This window comes from Neolamprologus brichardi, unplaced genomic scaffold (assembly GCF_056152115.1).
Source record: "Neolamprologus brichardi isolate AB-2024 unplaced genomic scaffold, ASM5615211v1 NODE_ptg000038l+_length_1369362_cov_1, whole genome shotgun sequence".
Taxonomy (NCBI): domain Eukaryota; kingdom Metazoa; phylum Chordata; class Actinopteri; order Cichliformes; family Cichlidae; genus Neolamprologus; species Neolamprologus brichardi.
In genome coordinates this window covers 1043527-1068028 of record NW_028270040.1, presented here as the reverse complement: position 1 = coordinate 1068028, position 24502 = coordinate 1043527, and the positions used below count along the sequence as shown (strand labels likewise).

Sequence of the window (24502 nt, the reverse complement as noted above, 5' to 3'; positions counted from 1 at the left end):
ACTGTTCAAAACTGAACAACAAAATCAAAATCCTTCTCACTGAAGCAGAGGCAACATTAGTACCTGGTATACAGAGTTGGAGTTTCTCCACAGTGGTCGCCATGTTCCTCTGCTGGACCCGACAGCGAATCACCTCCTCTGTCTGAGCTGTCACCTGTGGGAGAGAGCGCAGTGTTGGAGACCGTGAAAAAGAGGGCACCACTGGGATGAAGTACAGTCATGTCTTATAGGGAACTCTCTTTGCAGTAAATGTACATGCAGATTTCTTCACAGGGGAACAGCGTGGACGTACCTCCCTGCCTGCATCTTGTAGTCTTCGATTAGTGTCTGTCACTTGGCCCTTTGGAAAAAAGACACAAGTTTAATAATTTACATAACTTTAAATCATTTTACCTTTGATCTTCCACAAGATTTTATAATTCCACATAATCCATCATGTTTAAAAGAGCTCCTCTGTCCACAAACTCTGGGGAGCTACACTGGGTGACATGTTCCCTCCTCAATATGAGCATAAATACCTCCATAATAGCCATAATACACACCATGTATGGAGGTCAAACAGCCTCACCCCAAAAACACCATACCAACAGTGAGGTTGGAGGCGGGAACATCATGGCGTGGGACTGTTTTTCAGTGTACGGCACTGGGACATTTCAAATAATTGCAGGAAGGATGAATGGAAAAATGTACCAAGACATTCTTGATAAATATCTGCTGTCATCTACGAGGACGATGAAGATGAAAGTTCATAGAAGGGGCCCACGAAGCATTCAGGATTTTAAGACTGTGCAGAATCATTCTCACCAACAAAGACAACAAAGTATTCAACAAATTGTAGTAAGCGTTTTTAATACTTTCTCCTCGTGTCATTTCTCATTATTACACATCATTTATGGACATCTGTTGATTGATTTCTTTGCATGTGTGGATTGGATGGTTTTTTACTGACATCCTGTGAGAATCTAACACCAATACCACCTTTAGAAATACATTTACCTAGAAAATTGGTGATATATTCAATATGCATTTTATGAATACTTCAGTGTTGGTTCTGGCATACTTGGTGTTGCATGTCTATTCTGCTCATCTCTTCGTGCCCTCTCTTTTCCCTTTCTACAGCTGCTCAGCCTTGTAATCAGCTCATTGTCCATGTCCATTAACCAGGCAGTGGAGAACCGAGCCTATCGACTGTGCACTGGGCCTTTCACGGAGTTTAATGGCTTGTGACAGGGTCTTTCTCACAGATTCAGTGACAAACCTTTCAATTCTAGATGGGGATTTTTGAACTCTTGGTTATTTTAGTAAAGCTTCCAAAAAAGGGAGAACATCTACAGAATTTTAGTTTTTTATTGAGCGCACAGTCTCAGGGTGCTGGACTTGGAGTGAAAACTTCCTTGTTTTGATGTCAGTGGCTTCTATCTAATGGTAAATGGTCTATATTTGTATAGCACTTTACTAGTCTCTAAGGACCCCAGAGCGCTTTACATATCCAGTCATCCACACATTCACACACTGGTGATGCAGCTACATTGTAGCCACAGCTGCCCTGGGGCGCACTGACAGAGGCGAGGCTGCCGGACACTGGCGCCACCGGGCCCTCTGACCACCACCAGTAGGCAACGGGTGAAGTGTCTTGCCCAAGGACACAACGACCGAGACTGTCCAAGCCGGGGCTCGAACCGGCAACCTTCCGATTACAAGGCGAACTCCCAACTCTTGAGCCACGATCACCCGTCTATTCCTGTGGCCACTTGATTATCCCACCAGGTATCTGACAACCAGCAGGTGTTGACTGTCTGGATCTTTTTCTTCCCATTCAGCTGAATGACATTTCACAGTCATTGCTGTAGGTCTTAGTGATATGAATGAACAAGTGAATGCCTCACTCACTCCTGGCATATAGCTTGATGTCATCCATGTGATGAGTGGGAGATAGCTAACATTTCCTCTATTTCGTAGTCTTGTTGATGTCCTGGCTGAGAGGGTTCATCTCTTTGAATAATCCTGCACTTCATGCTGGTTGTGCCACTGGCTTGAAGTTGCCCCCATTGAATTGCTGATGAAGTTCTAGGCATTCCAGGATCCATGTGTGATGCACTGAGTTTGCTTTCTTATAATCAATCAAGGCAGTGCTCAGGTTCTTCAGTTTGTCAGTCTTGAATGACTGGTGTTTGGCCCCATTCAGTGTTTCTGCTTATTCCCTTCTGGATCCTGCTCATGTTTTGAACCATGTGCCTGTTTGTCTTAGCTGCTATGATGACTGATAGGAGCTTTCATGTTTTGGGTTCGAGGAAGGTCATTGACCGGTAGTTGGATGGGTCCCTTCTGAAGATCCTTGGGTGATCACGACTTTCCAGTCTTCAATTAGCCATCCTTGGTGTGTCTAATCTTTTAGTAACTAGTTCATTTGTGCGACACTCATGGAGAGCAGTTAGCTTCTTTAGCCAATTTCCTGACATGACTCATATCAGGAAATGATGCTGTCCAACTCTTCATACTTGAGACTTTCTTAGACGTCTGACAGTGCGATAGTAACTGAGGTCTGTTCAGGGAGGTTACTGGAGTTTGCTCTTAGCTCCACCAACCATATGTGTGTTGCATCCTTGTCCCATATAATCCTCCAGTAGTGCTCTGACTCCAGCTTTGGTAGGGCTGTTCTCATATTGTTCCCCTGCCAATGAGATACTGCGAGTCTTTGCTTGGCAGTTTCCAAGGCCTCAGGTATGTCCAACTTACTGTACTTCTTAGGAGGGAATCTGAGAGTGTAGAGATGTTATCTCCTCCCTGACCTGATGTCCTGGCTCCCCTTTGCCGTGGCATTTGTCCTTACTAAATCTCTAGTTGTGTTAGCAGTTGCTTCTTAAGGATGTTGAAACACTGTGCTACTAGCTGCTTTGCGGTTAGTCCAGATTTTAGGTTTCGATGTATCCGTAGGTCCCACATCCTCTTTATGCAACTCCATCTGCAGGGATTACTTCTATAGTAGCATCCCAACAACGCCCTGTATAATTTTGTGTTGTTTTATTTAGTCATATATGAATAATTAATTGAAACACACACCAACACACAAATATAAATATTTATGCTTTGTTGTCTTGTTGTATGGTAAAGACTGCCCAAGAAGTTGATTTGGTGTGGATGAGTGAAAGTCTGATATTTTAGTCTGTTACTTAGCAGATATGTGTCTGTGCTTTGCACCCATACAGTTTGGGAGCTCACTAACCTTAGCTGATAACGGAGCACAGCACCATCTCTAAATATGCTCACTAGCTCCAAAACTAACATGATAGCATGACATGACTAATGTGGCCAAAAGTCTAATGTTGAGTCTTAAATGCAGAGCAATCTACAGCCATCCTTTGTATGCAGTGTGTGATATTTGGCAGCAAAGAAACAGGTGAAAAATAGAGACATTGACAGTTACAGCCAACAAGGAGGATGTCTTTTGGAACAGAGCTTGGGTCTCCTGGGCCAGAAACACCTGGTAACCTGAGAGAGGTAAGCCGTCCCAAAGACGGACTTCAACTTAGCCGCCTGGGACTGCAGCCTCAGTGAGCTCAGCATGTTATTTGCAGTGTGCTGCAGCTCCCAGCCTTTACACATAAAGCAATACAGGGACTACTGTTCCCAGCTGCAGTCCAAGATAGTGCATTTCAAGTCTGACTATCAGTGGGATGAGCCTGCAGGTAGCAAAAACATAAAAGGGCTAGGCCAGCGCTGGCTGTTTATCAAAACCCAAACTTTAAAATTGAAAAACTTGATTAGACCACAGCTCTCCAACCTTTTTTGCGCCACGGACCAGTTTATGTCCGACAATATTTCCACAGACCGGCCTTTAAGGTGTCGCAGATAAATACAACAAAATAAAACCAGGACTGGTACCAAAAAAAGATTTATTCATAACACACAGGAAAAGACCCAGGGAAACCGAGTTAACGATAAAAACAATAAAAATAATCATAGAACCGATAAAAACCCTGAAAACCATAAATTTCACACCAGAGCCTCAACTTTCGCATGTGACAAGAAATAACTCCAATAATCCAAAAACCTGCTGTAATTTTCTCTTCTTCACAATGCAGGAGTTCACACACACACTGTTAAATTAAAAAGCCAATGTATAATAAAAGCGAACTCTCTCACTATCACCTCTAGGTGTCGCTAGTTATGTTTAACGTAATCTCTCTTACCATCAGTTTTTCTGCATCAGCGCGGACTTTGAGGAGCTCTGTGATGGCATCCACAAACCCTTGGTGGTGAAAATTGCACATCTTTTCAATCTCACGGTCATGATTCCTGATCCTGGCATCAAGCTTTTCCATGAAGCGCTTGTGGGCGTTGGGTTGGTCATCATAAATAGACCTGAAAGAGGAGTAGATGGGTAACAGTTTAACAAACAGCAGAAGAAAGAAACATGAACAGAAAAATGAAAAAACAAACAAACCCTTTCTTATGTGTGTGCCAGTCTAGCTCAGCAGGCGACCACATGGCTGAAACGCAGCGGTGCGAGTCCGATCAGTGGCCCTGTGCTGCATGTGCTCAAACCCCGGTCTTGCTCCACTAACCGATAAATGCAAACTTTTCACGGTTTTAATTGAAAAATTGTACTCGTCCACTGACAAAACTCACATAAAATGATAAAACCTGCACAGCTTTCTCAGGTCAACAGAGCCGCTCATCTTTCAGCTTCTGTCTTTTTGTTCAAACGTGAATGAAATTACAAACAATGTTGGATTTTTACACATTGGTCATCTTGACCATATCTACATAATTAGGTGCACTGATTTGCTGCTATTCCATTTTTATTTATATCCTTAGAAGTATATATTTGTATATTATTGGAATTTAAATTCCCATCTTATCTGTCAGATGTACCAAGAGACACCTAAAGCAGAGTGTTAGTGCTGTATCAAAGCTGATACAGATTAGATTCCTTCATCCTTCATGAAACATTAGGAGCCTCCCTGTAAATGCTGGCTCTGGACAAGGGCTGTGCAATATGACCAGAATCTCATCTCCCGATATAAAACATCTATCGTCCGATAACGATATAAATCACAAAAATGTAACATTTTCTGTAAAGTCTGTGAATCTCGGGCAGCTCGACTTGCGTGAAGTGTTTCCAGCTGTGCGTCATGTAGCTGGAGTCGAGTGTTTTAACCGATGCATGAAACGATACATTTTTAGACATAAGTTGTAACGGCGCCGTTTTCTTTGTGAGTATTTATTACACGGCGTGCTGCGGGGAAAAGCCTGTTCTAACGTTTGAGTCTAAGCTTTATTTTTTAGCACCTGGCGTCTCTTTTTTACTTCTCATCTGTAAATAATCTGCATACTCTTTGACGTGATTCGGTTTATTTTGAAAACTCTCAACAGCTTTATTGTGAAAGGTTTATGTGGAAAATAAACAAACGGACACGCAATGGTGTTACCATCGTTGTTGCTAACGACAACGCATAAAAACAGGCGCTTGTCCGTCAGTAGTGTGGTTATATTAAATATAAGAGAGAGAGAGAACTTTAAGACATTAATAATAACTACAGTGACCATCAAACCATGAAAAAATATTGCCGTTGTCAATGGAAAATTGTACTGAGTAGTCAGTATAAGCTTTTAATGATATAAGTTTGTTTGTGATAGAATGCTGCATGATGACCTTTTCCTTGCTTAGAACTGATTGTTCTTTATGAAACGTGTTCTGATATTCATATCTGAATCTTTCCACAGCGTAAGAAGTTGAACAAGCAGTTCTGACCTTGCACACACACACACAATCACATATGCACATGCTCATGTCACTGAACAAATGTATTAATTCCTGTTGTATAAAGAAAGAAAGGAGACGGTGACAGATCACAAGTCCGTGAGTGTCTCTTACGTGTAGGAGCGCTCTGTCACTCGTCCTCGCGAGTAAAGACAACTGCAGTGTTTGTGTTTTCTAACTCAAGTGTCTCAGCTGAAGAACTGCGGGGTGATTTTAAGAAATCGCCTGTCAGCCGTAAACAGTTTATTTTGCGACACCACGAAACAAACGATAGCGTAAAATGAAACGATAGACGTTTTTATATCGTCATCAGATATATATCGTTATATCGAACAGCCCTACTCTGAACAATCAGCCAACGGTAGACTAAAACACAGTGGGACCAAAAACAACAGAGTGGGAGCTTAAGGTAGCAATCAAGAGAAAGCACAAAGAGCTGGAGTAACAATACTGCAACAGGTGTAGGACTTTCAATTTCAACACGTACAGAATATTTCATATTTGTTTTAACGGGCAGTCAGCTTTCCTTTAAAGAAATAAATGTTTCCTGTTGCTTTCCTGTTGCTTCTTGCACTGATCAGTTTTTGTTACTGTACATGGTGAATGTAAACATGTCATATGACAAATAAACTGAATTATTTCAGCCTTTGTATGAAAATCTAGCACGAGCACAACTGCATCATTTGTAAAAAATAATTACGAGGAAGAGATCAGGAACATAACAAGGCACCTACAAAGTGTTGTATGTTTCTGATATTCCCTGAACCAGAGTGATAACAGCCATGCAGACTGCCTCTACAAACACTTGTGAGAGAAATGTGGGGCACTCTCCGGAGCTCACTGAAGTCGACAGGATGCCACATGTGCACAAGTACAGCTGTGAAATTTTCTCACTAAATATTCCACAGTCAGCTGTTAGGGGTATTATAATGAAGTGGAAGCAAATAGAAATGACAGCAACTCAGCCACAAAGTGGAAGGCCACGTGAAATCACAAAGGGAGGTGCATAGTGCAGAGAGGTCGATCGCTACAGACCTCAAAACTTCACTTGGTGGAGAGCTTCATGGCCGAGCAGCTACATCCCAGCCTACAATACTGGCATAACCTTCCATTTAATGGAATTACTACGCCATCTAGTGACACTGAAGAGGAATAGCATGAGTATTGTTGTGAACCTACCAGTGACTCACTCAAGTCACAACAACAGTCGCCTCAAGGTGCTTTATATTGTAAGGTAGACCCTACAATCATATGACCCCCTATGAGCAGCACTTTGGTGACAGTGGGAAGGAAAAACTCCCTTTTAACAGGAAGAAACCTCCAAGAGAACCAGGCTCAGGGAGGGGCGGGGCCATCTGCTGCGACCGGTTGGGGTGAAAGAAGGAAGACGGGATGAAGACATGCTGTGGAAGAGAGACAGATTAAATGCAGAGAGGTGTAGACACACATACTGAGTGGAAATCCGAATTACTCCATGAATTGCGAATCACCAAAACCTCAAATAATAATTGTTCTGCAAAACTACTGTCAACCTGCAGCAACATGAACTGCCATTGTTTAGAAAAACACACACCTGTGTATAAAGGCTCCCACAGTTTACACTGCATGCCAAGACAAACACCAGTCCATGAAGTGCTGATAACAAACTGCAGTGAGGCAAAGATGAGAAGAGTCTCATGGAAGCCTTAAATAATGTGACAGGAAGTTACTCCAGCTCATTCTGCCAAGTTCTCACAGTTGTAGGGTTTATTATCTTTGACACACACAGTTCTTAGCTTTAAGATTTTTCCATATTTCCAATAAAAACAAGGAATACTTTGAACCTGTTTTTAATTGAATTTCTCTGGTAAACACTTCTATGCACATATGTATACTGAATCCACATTTTTGCACAGATTTGGCCAAAGATAAGATAAGTTAAGATAACCTTTATTAGTCCCACGCGTGGGAAATTTGTTGGGTTAAGGCTGCCGACCTTTGCCAGCACACGTGGTACTAAAACTAAAACAGCCTGTTTCAGTGTAAGCGCTGTTTTCAGTGAACTGCATGCTCAGAAAGTGTTTTGTCTCACTCCCATTTCTTCTTGTTGCATGTTGAAGCTCACTCAAAAAGATCAAAATGTGATTTTTGACATTTCTTAAGTGATCTTAAACTTTTGATCGGGACTGTATGAATGAGGAAAGGTGCGTAAAGCATTGTGAGGGCCAACAAGTCTATCTGACAGGACATTATATTAGTACATGCTGTGGTAAAAATTAAATAATGATCCTTAAACCCTACTGCTCAAAGTACTGCTTGCACAAAAACACCTTGATATAATATTATTTTAAAGCCGCCTCACCCGCGTCCAGGTTGCCTTGAGAAGTAACTGTAACAGTATTTAAACATCTGTCAAAAACTTCTCATCAGCAAATCAATCAAATATCTTTGATGGATAAAAAAACAGCATTTAGCCTTTCATCCGTGACTTGTCTCCGCTGGGCTTATTTGTAAGTGTGATAAACATGTATTTAAATTAAGGTTGAAATTTATGGCATTGCAACATCGGCCGTGAAGCAAAGCTGCAGCTGTGCCAAAAAAGCAACGCAACAACGAAACGGCAATAAACTGCAGTCAGATAGTGATCTGGACACAGACATCCATCATTTAAATGAAACTTGATCCATTTAGTCCAAAGATTTGAATTTGATAATTGCAGCAACGGTCACAGATTCACATTTAGGTGCTTTTCTTATGAAGACCTGAGCTGTTTATCTGCTTTCCACAGAGCCAGCTCAACAACAGTCTGATGGCTTTTTGTTATATTAAGTGCTACAGTTTCTTCAAAAACATTTAGACATTTTAATCAACAACAACTTTCAGTCTAATTTAATCCAAGGGATCGTGTAGGGTTTGCATCCAGCTGTCTCACTATAATGAGACTCATGCAAGTAACAGTTTGCTTCATTTATGTGGAGGAATACACACAAATTATTTTGCCAGTGACACAGGAGTGGGAACTTTGTGCCTTTGAGATATGCTGCTCCCCACAGTATATCACCACCTGCCATGGAAGAGTGGAGAAAGATCAGCCTGATGGCCAACTGACATGTGACAGTTTACCGCTGCCACGTTTACATCGACTATCAAAATCGTCTAAACCAGTTTAACAGTCGACCCGTCGCCTGAAGCTTTGCAAAATCCTGAACAACACAGGAATAAGTAGCACTTAAGTGCATAATAACAGACTGAAACAGAAGATTCAAGTCAATTTAATTTACACAGCGCCACATCACGACAACAGTCGCCTCAAGGTGCTTTACACTGATAGACCCTACAATAATACATACAGAGAAAACCAACAATCATATGGACCTAGGGCTGCTCGATTATGGCAAAAATGATAATCACGATTATTGTCACTGAAGTTGAGATCTCGATTATTTGACGATATTTATTTAACAATAACAATGTGTTGAATAATGACTTTAAAGATTGTCAAAAATGATATAAACTAGTGTGCAAATACTGATAACAGTGCAAATGTTTGCAATATAAGAAATAAATGTAAACATCTATGTTTAGTGAACTTTGCAGTGTTGCTCTGTGGTGCAGCTACGACTCTGTAGCAAAGTTTACACACTGTGTCTACTTGATCCACGTCTGACTCTGAACCCATAATGTTTCCACACCACTCAAGTTTTTTACCTCTTTTCACCAACAGCATCACTCTCCTCTCCAAATAACTTCTGCTCAGCTTTCCGAGCTTTCCGAGCTTCCCTCGGGTCCTCTTAATCAGCGGTCCCCAACCCCCGGGCCTCGGACCGGTACCGGTCCGTGAGTCGTTTGGTACCGGGCCGCGAGAGTTGAGGCTCAGGTGTGAAATGTAAAGTTTTCAGGGTTTTTATCGGTTTTCAGCGTTATTTTGTTATCGTTTTTATCGTTAACTCGGTTTTCCTTGGTCTTTTCACGTGTGTTATGAATAAATCTTCTTCTTTTCAGTACCGGTACTAGTTTTATTTTGTTGTATTTATCCGCGACACCTTAAAGGCCGGTCCATGAAAATATTGTTGGGCATAAACCGGTCTGTGGCGCAAAAAAGGTTGGAGACCGCTGCTCTTAATTGTTGTGACACGTGTTCGAAATGCAGAGAGGTGCGCTCGATTTGCCACACGGAGCAGCGCGAGAGTAAAGCACGAGGGAGGGGCTAATAATCGGCTCAGTCATTTTTAATGATCGTTGAAAGCCCAGATCATAGTCGTGATTAAAATTCGATTAATTGAGCAGCCCTATATGGAACCCATATGAGCAAGGTGACAGTGGGAAGGAAAAACGCCCTCTTAACAGGAAGAAGATGGCCCACCATATCCCAGAATTCATAGCGCGGCTCAGCCAATTCCAGTTTCCAACAATGGCGGCAGCTACTTAGTTTTAATATTAGTCTTTCTGGGTCACAAAATAAACTTTTAATATATTTTCAGGCGAGAATGTAGCTGTGCAAACTTCAAATATCTGCTCGGTTTATCAAGACACCACATATTTGCAAAACATGTTATCCACCAGCTCGATAGGTGACCGTCCTGTTATATGTTAGATAGCAAGGAGCAGACGGTGGAGTTCATCAAACTCCACCAAGATGATCTCCAAAATTCATTAAAACTAATAAACTATCATCTTGTTTTTATTTTTAGTTAGCACATACCTGAAACACTTAAAGCTGTAAGCTAATGATAGTTATATAAGAGCAGATGCTGCTGGTGCAATAAGCTGTACGTTTTACGTCCAATGGATGATGATCTGATTAGTCGACTATCAAAATAATCGTTTGTGGCAGCCCTGATGGACAACCATTACAAAGTTTCTACAGTCTGCTCATCTGATGTTAGTGCTACGCTGTTCTTCATTAGTACTGTGAGATTAACAAATCCTGTTCTTTGGTTTTTATCCTGGACAGACTCATGGGCTGTTTTTGTATTTGGCCAGTAACCATTTTCCCATGTGCTGGATAAGTTCTGTTCTTCTTTGTCTGACAAATCATTTCTGCATTTTCTGTCACCCCCAGAGTTCAAAATACTGGTTCATTATTATTTTAAAAAACAGATATTTGTTCTTATATTTTTAAATAAATCTTTTACTGCCCAGGCTTTTTCCCGACAATTTAAGGTGAAGGGAGAACAAAGACGAGCAATGCACTCATTTTCAAACTGCTCCTTTCTTTAACTGTCAAAGATTTATGTGTGGGAGCTTTTCTTGTGCAGACTTGAGCAGTTAAGCAAAGTGAAAGAGTATCAGCATCTAAATGATTGTATGTGGAACACAGCAGGCTAGTGCTGATACACAGGCATGGAAATCAACTGAAACACAGGTGCAAAGTGGCAGTGCTGCTTTACATACACCCACACACAGAACAATCGCTTTTAACTGAAAACTTAAGAGAATCATTCTCTGATGTATTAAAAGAAAACTATTGAGAATATGCACTGTTGATAAACTGCTATTTAATTTAAAAAAGTCACATTTATAGAGTGAATGTAAAAATTTAGATATTTTTAAATAGAATCTCTCTCTAAACAGATTTATTAGTTTAGTCATGCAATATGGCTTATGTTTATTGTTTTATTTTATTTTATTTTTACTGTTTAACTGAAACTGAGAAATATTTAAAAGACCTTTGGTGCATACAGTCTTCAATAAAATATATGCAAAATATTTTGGTTTGATATCATTATTGTTGCTAATATTCTTTAGGGCTGCAGCTGTTGGTAATTTAATTAAACGATTAAACTATAGATTATTTCGTTAATTAATCAAGTAATTGGATAAGAAAGATTTTGGTCTTATTAATGAGAAATAATAGATATTGAAAAGAGAAAGAGACTTTCAAAATGCTCATTGGTTTCCTGCAATCTTTGGAGCTTCATTTTTAGTTTCAGGTTTCATTTGTCAAAAACAAAACCTTTTCTATTGCGGGGCAAATTAAATGTTATTCTTAAAGAAAACTTTTTCTTATAAAACGCATAACACATAAATCTGAGTTTTTGTACACGTCTTTCTGCGTGTTTGAGTGTGCAGTGAATGAGTCCGTTTGACTCACACCGTCCAGCGGCTCAGAGTTTGTAACCTATGTGCATTTTTATTGGCTTGTGATTTTTCTGATAGAGCAGCTACAACGTTTGCTTTTCTTCACATCAGACTTCTTTGATCAGGTGCTTTGATGGAGGATTCCTGCTCACATTTTCCCAGTAAATGTTTTAATGGGGATCAAAGGAACAGCGCTGCTGCTTTAGATGCTCGAAGCCTTATTCAAACAAAGGTCACCTTCTCAGTAACGGCTCCGCCCCTTTTATCTTTGCATTGCGTAAAGAGACGCTTGCAAAAAAACTTTATACTTCACACAATTTCATTGAGACAGTATTTATCATATTTCACTTTCAATCTGAAAAATGTTATGAAACATTGACATAAATATGGTCTGGTGTACACCATGCTTCCCTTTAGACTCACCTCTCTTCCTTCCATGTAAAATAGCACAGCTGCTGTCAGCCTTTAGCAAGCTCAATAATCGAAGCTGTCTTTAATATCTCTATATTTACACGATGTCTGTGAAGGTTCTCATCCAGGTCATCGTAGTCTAAGGAGCTTGGAAAGAAGAGCGTCTGGGCGATGTTCTTTCTTTCAATTTTGCCATTTCTCCTCAACAGCTGTCCATAGTGGACCTCATCACAGCCACAGAAACAGCCATACGGACTGATAAAATATCACAAACAGAAGCAGAGCAAATCAGGATGAAAGTTTCAGCCACCCTCTCCAGTCCCTCCGTCTAACCTCACAGTACAAGAAAAAGAAGGTTGTTACTTCCCTGAGCAAAGATCACAAGATCACACGCACACACACACAACAAATTACCACACAAAGATTACTACACTCCTCAGTGACAACTCCTACGAAGCATTAAAGCAAGACCCCACAAGCAGCTACAAAAAGAAAGTTATCACTTAGACCTTGAAAAGGACAAAATCATTGACCATCCTACATATTTCAAAGTACTTCTCACTGTCCCTCTCCCCTTCTGTTTTTCTTTTCCTTCATCTTTCTTTCTCCCTTTCCTATCCCTCAGTCATGTCTGTCCCGTCTGTAACAACTGAAAATAAAATAAATAATAACAACAAAGGTCGATCAAATGGACCAATACGGCAAGGCCATGAGGATCCATTTGTAAATCCATTGGGTATCCTTGTTGGTCTTCAGACAACAATTCTGACGGCTAAAGAACCAAATGGGACAGGCAGAAAAACAACAACTCTTGTACGCATTTAAGGCTATTCATCATCTCTCCCTCCATATCTCTCTGATCTGGTTCAGATCACCACCCCATCCCGGTGTCTCTCCCCGTCTCGCCACCATGGCGAGCAGGGCTTTCAGCTGCTCCACTCTGGAATTCCCTTCCTCCTGATTTAAGAAATATCGCTTCCTTCTCTCTTTAAGTCCCAACTCAGAACTCACTTGTTCAAACCAGCTTATCACAATAAACTCTCCACTCTGCTATTTTTAAATGTGTTTCATGTCTCATGCTTTTATGATTGTGTAAACTGCTGGCTTTTATGTTGCTTTTATTGTTCTGCTGAGTGCAGTGTCCTTGAGTGTTCTGAAAGGAGCTTTCAAATAAAATGTATTATTATTATTATATCATCGTCTATACCCAGGGGATGCCATACGCTGTATTTACAGACTTCCTAAGATCCATAAAGAAGGTGTCCCACTCAGGCCCATTGTCAGCAGCATAAACTCAGCCACTTACAACGTTTCCAAACACCTTGCTGGCATCCTGGCCACCCTGGTGGGACCCACAGAGGGACAAAAGGACCCCCTGATGATAGAACTGAAGAAGCTTCTTGGATGAAGGTGAAACGTCTTCAAGTAACTTAAAGAAGTCCAGACGCTTTTCTTTGCAAGCTCCTTAGATGTCTATGTGATGTTTATGCTTGAAAAGCAGTAGCAAGTTAACGCGTTAGCTCGTTAGCACCATGCAGCCCTCACACGGGGCGATCCGTGTTAACTCGCTAACGGGGATTTGCCACGTTAATGCGGTTGTGGCGTTAACGTCGTATTAACGAGCACTAGTTTTTTTTACATCAGAGTTTGTTGATCAAGTGCTTTGATGAACGACTGCTGCTAGCTTTTTCCCAGTAAAGGCTTTAATGCTGGTTACTGGGACAGTGCTGCTGCTTTGGACACTCACTCAACCTGAGCTTATCTTCTCACTAACGGCACCACCTCTTTGCTCTTCGCAGTGTGACTCCAGCTCCACGGGCTTCGTGGGCTTAATGTTGTATGTATTCCTGGCAACTCATTTCTTAATTGACTAAATGGGGAGAAACTATTTAGATTAACAGACTAGTTTAAAGGTAACAGACACTTAAATTTGGGGCACGTTTCTCCAAAACTGCCTGAACGACTGCATTTCAAACTTTAAAAGTTGCAAAAGGCCTATTTTTAATCACAGATGTGGGTGAAACGCTACAGCTAAACGAAACATCCTTTGAGAATTTTTTATTATCGAATTACTCGATGAATCATTGCAGCCCTACATACACACACACACACACACAAACACACACACACATATTTTTTGTTGTTGTTGTTTTTTAAACTTTTACTTTGCATATGCAAACAACCTTTTATTTGCTATGTTTGTTTTTGTGCTTGTTTTTCGTTTTTCATGAGCAAATTGTGGTTTTGGCATAACTGGTTATATAAACACCCACACATGATTGTGTCAAGTACACGCAGCTTCTTGACAATAACAGAACTGATAAAGGATTTAAATAAGTCAGAATTTCAGGTGAAGGGTGGGCACAGTGAAAGTGAACCCATATCAAAATATTCAAATTTAAACCGTCTTCCCATTTTTGTGTGTGGCATTAGATTACAATAACGGTTCATGTGGCAAACACAACACTTGTGACTGTCGTAATGTAACGAACTGAGAAAATCCTTCACACGCTATGAAAATGTTCATCTGTCCCTCTGAGGACTGTTTTTTACATCCCTCGAACAGCACGCTTGTTCAAGTCTAAGAAACAACTAAAGAGATCATTTAACTCCATAATTTAACACCGTAGATCAAAATAAAAGGAATTTTATTTCCTTTAGCTCTGATCATAACAAACGAATCGAAGGATTAGACATTTTTTAATAAATATGGCTAAAAATCAGCACAAAGAACACATGACAGGAAACATCAGCACGTCTACTACAGCAAACAGCTATCTGTAGAAATGGAGCCTGTAGTGCCACAAGCCTGCAGAAAATCAGAGTTACCATAGTTTTGTATTTTCAAACAAGTTTTTATATTTATTTCAGTTTCAGTTCAAGAGTAATTTTACTTTTTAGTTTTTATTGTTTTTAAAACTAAACATTTTCATGGTTTCAGTGTTAGTTTGAGTCTTTTTAATTATTAATGTGTGAAGGGCTTATGTCAGAGGCAAGATTTTTACAGATATTAAAATTAAAAACATTTTGTAGACACCCAAAGTATTAGGGGTGGGGAAAAAATGGATACTGTGTAGTATGGTGATATTTTGTTTGCTAATAATGTATGGATACAGGGACAGCAGAAATCGATATTTTGTTACAAAAAGGTTTTTGTGCTCTGACTTCAGAGCATGTTGATCCTTTTTCTGAGCAAGAATCCTGACATTCCTTCACTGTCCAAATGTGTTTGACTTGTTTTTGGCAGCAATAAACATGACAGTTTACTTATTTTAATTTAAGACATGTTTTATTTTAATGAAGTTTAAAACTTTTTTATTTAATGTAAAATTATATTTTGTTTTAATTTCCTTTCAAATTCTTCAGGTGCTGAAGGGGCTGCATAGTTTTCATAAACTGCATAGTTCAGAATAGCTATAATTGTACCAGATGGTTGATTCAGTTAAGTTGGACTAGACTGTAATACAAACCGTTCAGTTTGTCAACAATCAAACTGAAATGAGAGAAAGACTGAGTGTGAGACTTTGATATTAGAGAAAATGAATATTGATAAAGTTTACCTTTATGTACAGAATCTGAATATCGCAAAATATTTTAAAAAATTGCAATAATATCGTATTGTGGGATGTATGGTGATTCCCACCTCTACTAAGTATCAACAAGTATGTCCAATAACCCTTCATCAGTAAAGTCGCACTTTTTGTTTTAGCAAACTAAACAATAAAACTAAGCATATTATCTCAATATTTGTATTTCATTTATTTTAGTTTATTCAAGTTTATAACATTTCTCAGTCAGTTACATTTTTTTTCAAAATGTTTGACTTTCATTACAGTTTTAACTTTTTTTAAACTATATTTTTAGTTTAGTTTTAGTTAACTATAACAACCTCAGTGGAAAGCAAGCTTTAGCTGCTTGTCTGGGGTCAACTGGTGGTTAGTAATGCGTAACTCAGTATGAGTTACAATAAACACCAGACAAACTACTTAACGAGGACATGAAACACAACACGTATCAAAGCTAACTCACATCATGGAAAACTGACAATTTATGAAGCTGGATTTAAGAAATAAATTTGGACTTTTATTGAAGTGATTGTCATAATTGCAGAACAACGTGCATCATTCCTAATGCAGGGCACAATGCACCACACCTCTCAGTCACGATTTATTTCTTTTTCTGATGTTAATTTGTGTTTTTCTTCTTCTTTGTTGTCAGTTTGGAGTAAAGTGTTCAATGTTCATGATGCTCGATTTGATTAACGACTGAAGAATGTGATCAATGGCTTTAAATGCTGTTGTTTGGAGAGTCTTTGACATTTTTAATGAAACAGTTCTAGTGTTTGAATTCACATCTGAGTGTTTCTTAGTTTTAGACTAGTCGGTTGGTCTAAAAAATTTTTCCTCTTAGAAATGAGTCACCAGGAACATTCCTAATACACTCTCACACATATACACACGACCATCTATGATTTGTCTGGAGTTTGGACACATATAATGAGCTTCATATAACAAATACTTTTTTTTAATCTGAGGCAGGTTGGCTACATTTTCTATGAATTTGAATGTCTGGTTCACTCTTGACTTAATATACTAAAGTCCCCTCAGACATGACTTCTGTGGAGCTACAGACTGACCTGCAGTTGGAGTTACTTTGTTAAACAAATCAGCTGCTTCACCTAATCAAATTTAAATCCTCCGCCAGCTCAACTACCAAGGGTGAAGTCAAAGTTCGTATCTGGCACAAGACGGTAAAACCAGGGGCAGAAACATGAGACAAAACAACTACGCTGCCAGTTTGTGAGTGTTGGCGTCAATGGAACAAACCCTACGGTGTTGCAATAGGAGGATTGTCAGTTATACTGAAATTCTTGCTAAATCGTTTGAGGTCTGAAAATGTGCCAAACATTTATCACATTTATCCACACTTACAGTGAAAGAGATCCACTGATGCACGAATCTGATGCGACTACTACAGGAGAAGGACTCGCGCACTCATCTAAACTTGGCCTTTGACAAAAACAGCTCATAATATTACAAAAACAAAACTAATACTGAGGCTAACACAAACTAAACTTAAACATACATGTAAACCAATATGAGCAAACCAATTTCATACACTAACCTAAACTAAACTTAAATGAATAAAAATGAAAACTAACTAGATGTTGTGATATACCTCTGTGCTACTCATAGATTCAATTTTGATTCATAGATTCATTTACACAATTTTGTATTTGTGTGTGTGTGTGCCTGTGTTTGGGGGGCTTGCATTAGAACAATCCTTCAACTAAAGCACTTAATCCTGCTCTACAGGTTAACGCTGGATGGAACCGTTGATAGGCTTCTGCAGCTTTTGGCCGTGGGTCTGCGCAGAATGACAGACATTGCACAGACTCTGCTGTCACAAAATACGCAGTTACTGCAATACTTTTTCATCACTTTGATGACAGTTTGCAACAGAAACATCAGCAGCACAAAAGAACCAGCCAAAAGAAAATGGGGTGTCCATTCCTAAACAAGGGGCTTCCTCTGTAGCATTGACATTGTTATGAAAAATCTGATACGGACCAGAAAATTTAACTGTGCAAATTATGCAGCAAACTGGTCCCCATCAACTTTACAAAACTGGTCTTTTAAGACCTATGCAAAAAATCACTGATTCCAGATACATAGGACTCAGCTGCATTTATATAATGAGTGCAACAACAGATATGAAGACAAGCTAAACAGCACACTGATTGACTGGTTCTTTTACAGCACTTTTCTGCTTTATCTGCGCACTCAAAGTGCTTTATGCAACGTGCCTAAGATTCACACACCACTGGATGCATCGGAGAGCAACTTGGGGTTATTAACTTATATTATCTGCTCAAGGATATTTGACATAGACTGGATGGAACTGCTAACGTTCAGATTAGCAGATGACCTGCTCGACCACCTCAGCTACAGCAGCCCCAACTCACTGAACCAAGACTGGACACTCGGTCGTCAATGTTTGCAGACGGGCTATTTTGGTGACCACCACAGAGGAGACATCATAATAGCCAGAGGTTTGAATCATAAGAACTGCGTGACTGTCATCTGGTATGTGCCACTACGTATGATGCAACATAACTGGTGTTTGGTACTAATATTAGTAGTTATTTGGTAGGGCTGTGCGTTATGACCAAAATCTCATATAAAACATTTATCGTCCCGACAACGATATAAATCACAAACATTTTACATTTTCTGTAAATTCTGTGAATCTCGGGCAACTCGACTCAGCTGGGCGCCGTGTACCTGTAATCGAGTGTTACGTAAATTAAAACAGCCACAATTTTGTTTGTGAGTATTGATTACATGGCACGCTGCGGGAAGCCTGTTCGAAGGTTTATTTTTTAACACCTGACGGCTCTTTTTAGCTTCTCGTCCGTAAACACACTGCATACTATTTCACGTGATTCAGTTTATTTTGAAAAATCTCAACAGGATCTTCAGCTTTATTATGAAAGGTTTATGTGGAAAATATACAAGCGGACGGCGAAGCCACGCAATGGTTTTACCGACGTTGTTGCTAACGACAACGCATAAGAACAGTCGCTTCTGCGTCCGTAGTGTGGTCATTTTAAATATAAGAGGAAGAGAGAAGTTAATTCCACAGTGGCCGTCAAATCCTTGAAAAAATATTGGTGTAAACAGTTTATTTTGCGACACCACGAAACAAACGATAGCGTAAAATGAAACGACAGACGTTTTCTTATCATCATCCGATATATATCGTTATACTGAACAACTCTATTATTTGGTGCTAGTTATTTTGTATTTTTGTACTGCACTTTGGTCCAGGCTGCTGTTGTAATTAAATGTGCCATATAAATAAGTAAATGATAACATATTTATTTTCTTTTAAGTGTTTATTAGCCTTATATAGTTGTAAGTGTTTTGATATTTTTATATTAAATATATGCTGTGAGCCTTATATTGCTATAGTTTCTATTTCATTGGCATTTGGTATCTTATGTTGGGCCTTTGGTCATTTTGTTATTGAAAAGTGTTTTAGATTTTATACACTCATGTTTTATATTTACATTACTAGTCACCAAGTGCTGTTGATAATTTAACTGAAATTAAAAAAAGAAACAGTACTTTCCATGTTGTAATTATATAGAGCAGCGGTCTCCAACCTTTTTTGCGCCACGGACCGGTTTATGCCCGACAATATTTTCATGGACCGGCCTTTAAGGTGTTGCGGATAAATACAACAAAATAAAACTAGTACCGGTACCGAGAAAAAGAAAATTTATTCATAACACACGTGAAAAGACCCAGGAAAACCGAGTAAACGATAAAAACGATAACAAAATAACGCTGAAAACTGATAAAAACCCTGAAAACTATACATTTCACACCTGAGCCTCAACTCTCGCGGCCCGGTACCAAACGACTCACGGACCGGTACCGGTCCGAGGCCCGGGGGTTGGGGACCGCTGTTCTAAGTAAATTATTTTGAAATGCTGCTTACTTGAAATTCTCGCCAGATGTCACTGTGTGTATCGTTATCAGGATAAGAACTGGCTTTTAACAGGATATGAGCTTTTGATCAGTGACAAAGAAATCAGCCAAAAGATTCTGGACCACCATGTGTAAGAAAAGGGTCCTTGTTTCTTCTAGTATGTTTACTGTGTTATCTACAAGAACGTCAAAAGAAATCTTGCATTATATAATATTACTGATGAACAGAACCTGCAAGATTACACGAGAGGAAAGCAACCACAGCCATTTCTGGATCTAACATTTGTTTTTGGTGTGCACACATAAGTTCATGCTTTTGAAGTTAACATGTATGTGAGGGAGCAGCTACACTGATCACTACTGAACTCATAAGGGGAAAATGGATGGCATATATATATATATATATATATATATAGGGCCTTGAGGGTGGGCACGTTAACGGCGTCCAGTAGACGGTCTGTGTATTCAAACCTACCTCTGGCGCCGGTGCCCACCTCTCAATTTTAAATCCATGTAGACATTGAGGGTTCTCGGGAGGGGCCGTGCTAACACCTGCTGCTGTCTGGCAGCAGCACCATGCTCTCCCTTGTTTTAAATACACTTTAGAGCAACACGCAGCAACACTACACTTGAGCGGGAGGAGGAGGGTATGGGGTCTTAACACACCCCCGTTCTCTGCTAGCCATCGGGGCGGGGGGGCTGGGAAGAGATGCTGGCTGTCCGATTGGCCTCCCTGCTGCTGCGGAGCCTGGGGCGGTCTGCTTGCCTCCACCCCGGAGGGAAGGGTAACATCTCGTGGGTCTGGGTGCCGTTTCCCCCTCTGGGGGCGAGGATACCTGGACCCGGGGTATAGAGTATGTTTGGGGAGTGTGATTGTGTGTACATGTCCATTTACGTTTATCCCTACGTTGGGTGAGTGCTGAGTGTTTGTATATGTGTGCATGAGGGTGGGAATGCATGTCTGTGTCTGTGTGTGCCTGTTTGTCTGTGTCTATATGTCAGGTCGGGTCTTAGACTCCACCTCTCTGGGAACTCCCAGGCCCTCCAAGTGTGGAGGCCTATCTCCCCTCACCACACTCCCTGCCGGTGACTGATGCCCTCAGGGGTCGGTGCATTGTTGGTTCTTGGTGTCCGGGGCTGGGCGCTCAGGTCATGTGCTGGCTCACTCCCGGTGGCTACTTGGCGGGGCCTGGCGCCTGCTGCTCGGTCAGGCCTCTTCCGGGGCGTGGAGGGCCCTCGGGCCTCTGGCCTCTGTGCCTGCGGCTCGGTTCACTCTGGCACAGCTGGCTGCTGTGCAGCCCCCTCTAGCTTCTGCCCGGTGGCTACTGGGTGACCCCTCGTCTGGGGATCCTCAGCCCTTCCCATGAAGGTGGCACGGATGCCCCTCCGGTGGTCCTCCTTGGGCTCTTGCACTCTGGGGCCTCTGGATGTCTGGGGCCTGGATCTCCTCCATGCCTGCTTCATGCCCTGGGGGACAGGGCTATGTCTCTCTACATCCTCTTGCAGACCGTTACATGGGGAAACCATTTGAATACAAGCGCGCCGATCCACACAGGTGTGCACACAGGTGTTCACTGTTTGTAGACATAAATCACACCTTTCTTGGCTGCTACTTCAAAGCACATTGTGCGCTGTCTGTCCTGCATGCTGCACAACAACATTCAATATTTAGTATTTACTGCTGTTTACACTTAGCTAGATTAATGCGATGGTGTTGTGTTTAGTATGTTGCTTTGTTTTGTTTGTTTTTTTGCTTGTTTTCTATTCTTTTTCTCTCAACAGGTGATCCCGGAGATATTTTTTTTCCCCCCCTTTCTCACTGTCCCTCTCCCCTTCTGTTTTTCTTTTCCTTCCTCTTTCTTTCTCCCTTTCCTATCCCTCACTCATGTCTGTCCCGTCTGTAACAACTGAAAAGAAAATAAAATAAATAATAAAAACAAAGGTCGATCAAATGGACCAATACGGCAATGCCATGATGATCCATTTGGCAAAATAAATCCATTGGGTATCCTTGTTTGTCCTCAGACAACAATTCTGACGGCTAAAGAACCAAATGGGACAGGCAGAAAAAAAAGAAAAAAAAAAAAGAAAAAAAAGAAAATGGATGGCAGGCATTTTTGGACGTTGGCTAGATTTTAATTTCAAGTTTAATTAAAGTATGATTTGCAGAGATGACAGTTTATTCTCTCAACGTTCATCCATTTCCTTCCACTTCTCCTTTTCAGGGTCGCGGGGGGCGCTGGAGCCTTTCCCAGCTGTCTTGGGGTGAGAGGCAGGGTACTTCCTGGACAGGTCGCCAGTCTGTCGCAGGGCCAACACACAGACAACCAATCGCACTCACATTCACTCCCACATCCACACCTATGGGCAATTTAGTGTTTCCAGTTTCCATTACTAAGAATGCAGAGTCAAGCCATTTTACACAAACTAGACTAAACATGTTAGTAAAATTATTAAAAGTCGTAAGAACCAAACAAATATGATAACTGAATTTATCTGTGTTTTTGGTTAAATTCAGCAAATGTATTTATCGTTGCTTGTTTAAACTGACAGATTTGTACAGTCCATCTTCGCTCCTGTGTTTCTGAAAGTGGGACATTACCTCCCCAGTGTCTATTTTGTATTCTTTGTATTTCACTTGCACAGTATGTATTATGGAGGGTGGCCAGTGCTGCCTTAATGGTTAGCATGTTTGCCCCCCTGCTTCACAAAAATGGTCTTGGATATTTGCAATCTCAAGCAGGACAACAGAATAATTAAATTATGGACATGATGCCCAACACTAGACCCATACTGCTCTGAAAGGAGACGTGCCCTCCCTCCTAGGAGCAAATGCACTTCAAAACAAGTGAATCTATGCTAGAACAAAAGAAGAAGAGCTTGTGAAGATGCTGAAAGAAACAGGTACAAATGTTTCATTGAAACAAATATGCCAACATAACCTGCATTCCTCAGCAAGGTCAGATTACAGTCTACAAAAAAAGACATAGTGAGGACATGTCTTTGCCTAAGTCCTCTGGTTTATCCTTAACGACTGTTGTACTGACTGGAACTACAAGGATGATGCTTTCAGGCTGGCACAGCTCCAATGGTGATTTATAAGACTGAACATGAGTGCCAAGTGGTAATGTTGATACTGGAGTAACTGACTCGCTGTTACCATCATGAAAAGATAAGTCAGTCCACCACACAACACCCAGTGTTTATGACTCTGTCCACTGAGCCATATAATAGTCCACACCCAGGAAAGGCCTATGCACTGCACTAGAGCTGCATTTGGAAAAGAACAGCACCTGTTATTATCCAGGAAATATTCACTAATATTAGCTATAAGAAAATCCCGTTTTTAGCCCGACCCTTTCAATTAGTATTCTTATTATTAGTAAGCTCTACAGCAAGCAAAGCAAACCCCTATGATCACTGACAGCACGTCACTGTCATTTTACACCCGACCAAGCTGCCAAGAGATGAAGAAAAGACAGCGTCACCGTAGAATAAGAGATGAAGACGCGCTGAGAAGGCTAGATAGCATTGTTACCTGGAGGGTACACACTCATCACTTTCCCCGGGTATGAGAAACAGCCACGGCCTACAGGCACGTCTACGGGACAGGTGTGACAGGTGGAAGCGTTCAACTAATGTTATTCACTGTGGCCTCGGAAGCTACTTTGGCATCTAATTGCCTAAAATAAGCAGTGCGGTGTGTTAGGGAACGTCAGGCTGAGCAGACCGGCATCCTGTGTCACTACCAATTCTGTCGCCCACATAACACAACACCACAGGGTTGGTGTTCTTATCCGCTCGTGGCATTCGTTTTATTTTAGCCAACAACTATCCAAAATCGTTACATGTTAGCCGTTAGCTAACTCAAGCAGCACAACGACGTAAGGATGTGAAGTCCCACAGCCACACCCACAAATGATGTTGACATTTTTGACAGGTCACTAGTCATCCATCCTTACACATAACCTAAAAAATTACCTCACAGTCACTGCTGCTAACACGACAGCTAGCCCCATTCCTCATTTCAACACTATCTAGACTGTTGGCTAAAATAGCCAGCGCTAGCCTGCTACTGGGTAAGGCTAAGCTAGGTCTTAAACAAAAGGTGTGATCATGTAATACACAGTGAAAAACACAGGACCTATGTTGCTAAGGGCGTTTTTAGAAGCTATATATTCTTACCGAAGAGTCGGACCGACACAAGCTGTGTCGGTGCTTTCAATTTCCTGTAAAATCCGCTCGTGCTCCGTTATGCACTCCAGGGTTTCACTGTCCGCCATGATTGTTATGTGCATATTACGGCTATCACTGCAGCTACAGCGGAGCATAGGTCAGTGTGAGGTCCGGCCTGTGGGAGGCGCACTACGGTCGTCTTGACCCCGGTGATTGCGGCTTTGTTTCCGCATAGCCTGTGCCTGGTTCCTCAAACATTGTACCACATGGAAAACCACACGGGTTTTGACTGTTTGTGATCTTATCATAAATACTGTATAACGAGTGGTTTGCATGGTTAGCAGTAAAAACAGGAAAATAATGTGTACTGTCATTCAAACGGTACTTGTAATAATAAAGATGCCTGCTATCAAATGAGCTTTAGTGGCTTCTATTTGATTCATCTCAGTTCTGCTGTAGATACATTTTAAATAACAACATGCAGAGGAGGTTATTTACATCTTTATGGTGTGCAAGTTTTTTGTTTGTTTGTTTGTTTTTGTTTTGTTAAATCAAGATACAATTCTGGTAAAGCCAAATGATACACACTGACGCT

The 24502-nt window shown here is 40.8% G+C and overlaps 1 protein-coding gene across 2 annotated transcripts in view; it reads right to left on the bottom strand.

Moving 5' to 3' along the window:
* The window catches only part of exoc6 (exocyst complex component 6), a 57110-nt gene extending 33033 nt beyond the window's left edge, over positions 1-24077 (bottom strand). For both annotated transcript variants that reach the window (XM_087837021.1, XM_087837022.1), the window contains exons 1-4: positions 23917-24077; positions 4191-4362; positions 293-340; positions 64-154 (exon numbers count right to left, since the gene is read on the bottom strand). In XM_087837021.1, coding sequence (XP_087693147.1) covers positions 64-154; positions 293-340; positions 4191-4362; positions 23917-24062 — 457 coding nt within the window. In that variant the 5' untranslated portion in view covers positions 24063-24077. The remainder of the gene's footprint in view (positions 1-63; positions 155-292; positions 341-4190; positions 4363-23916) is intronic.
* Positions 24078-24502: the final 425 nt, after the last annotated feature.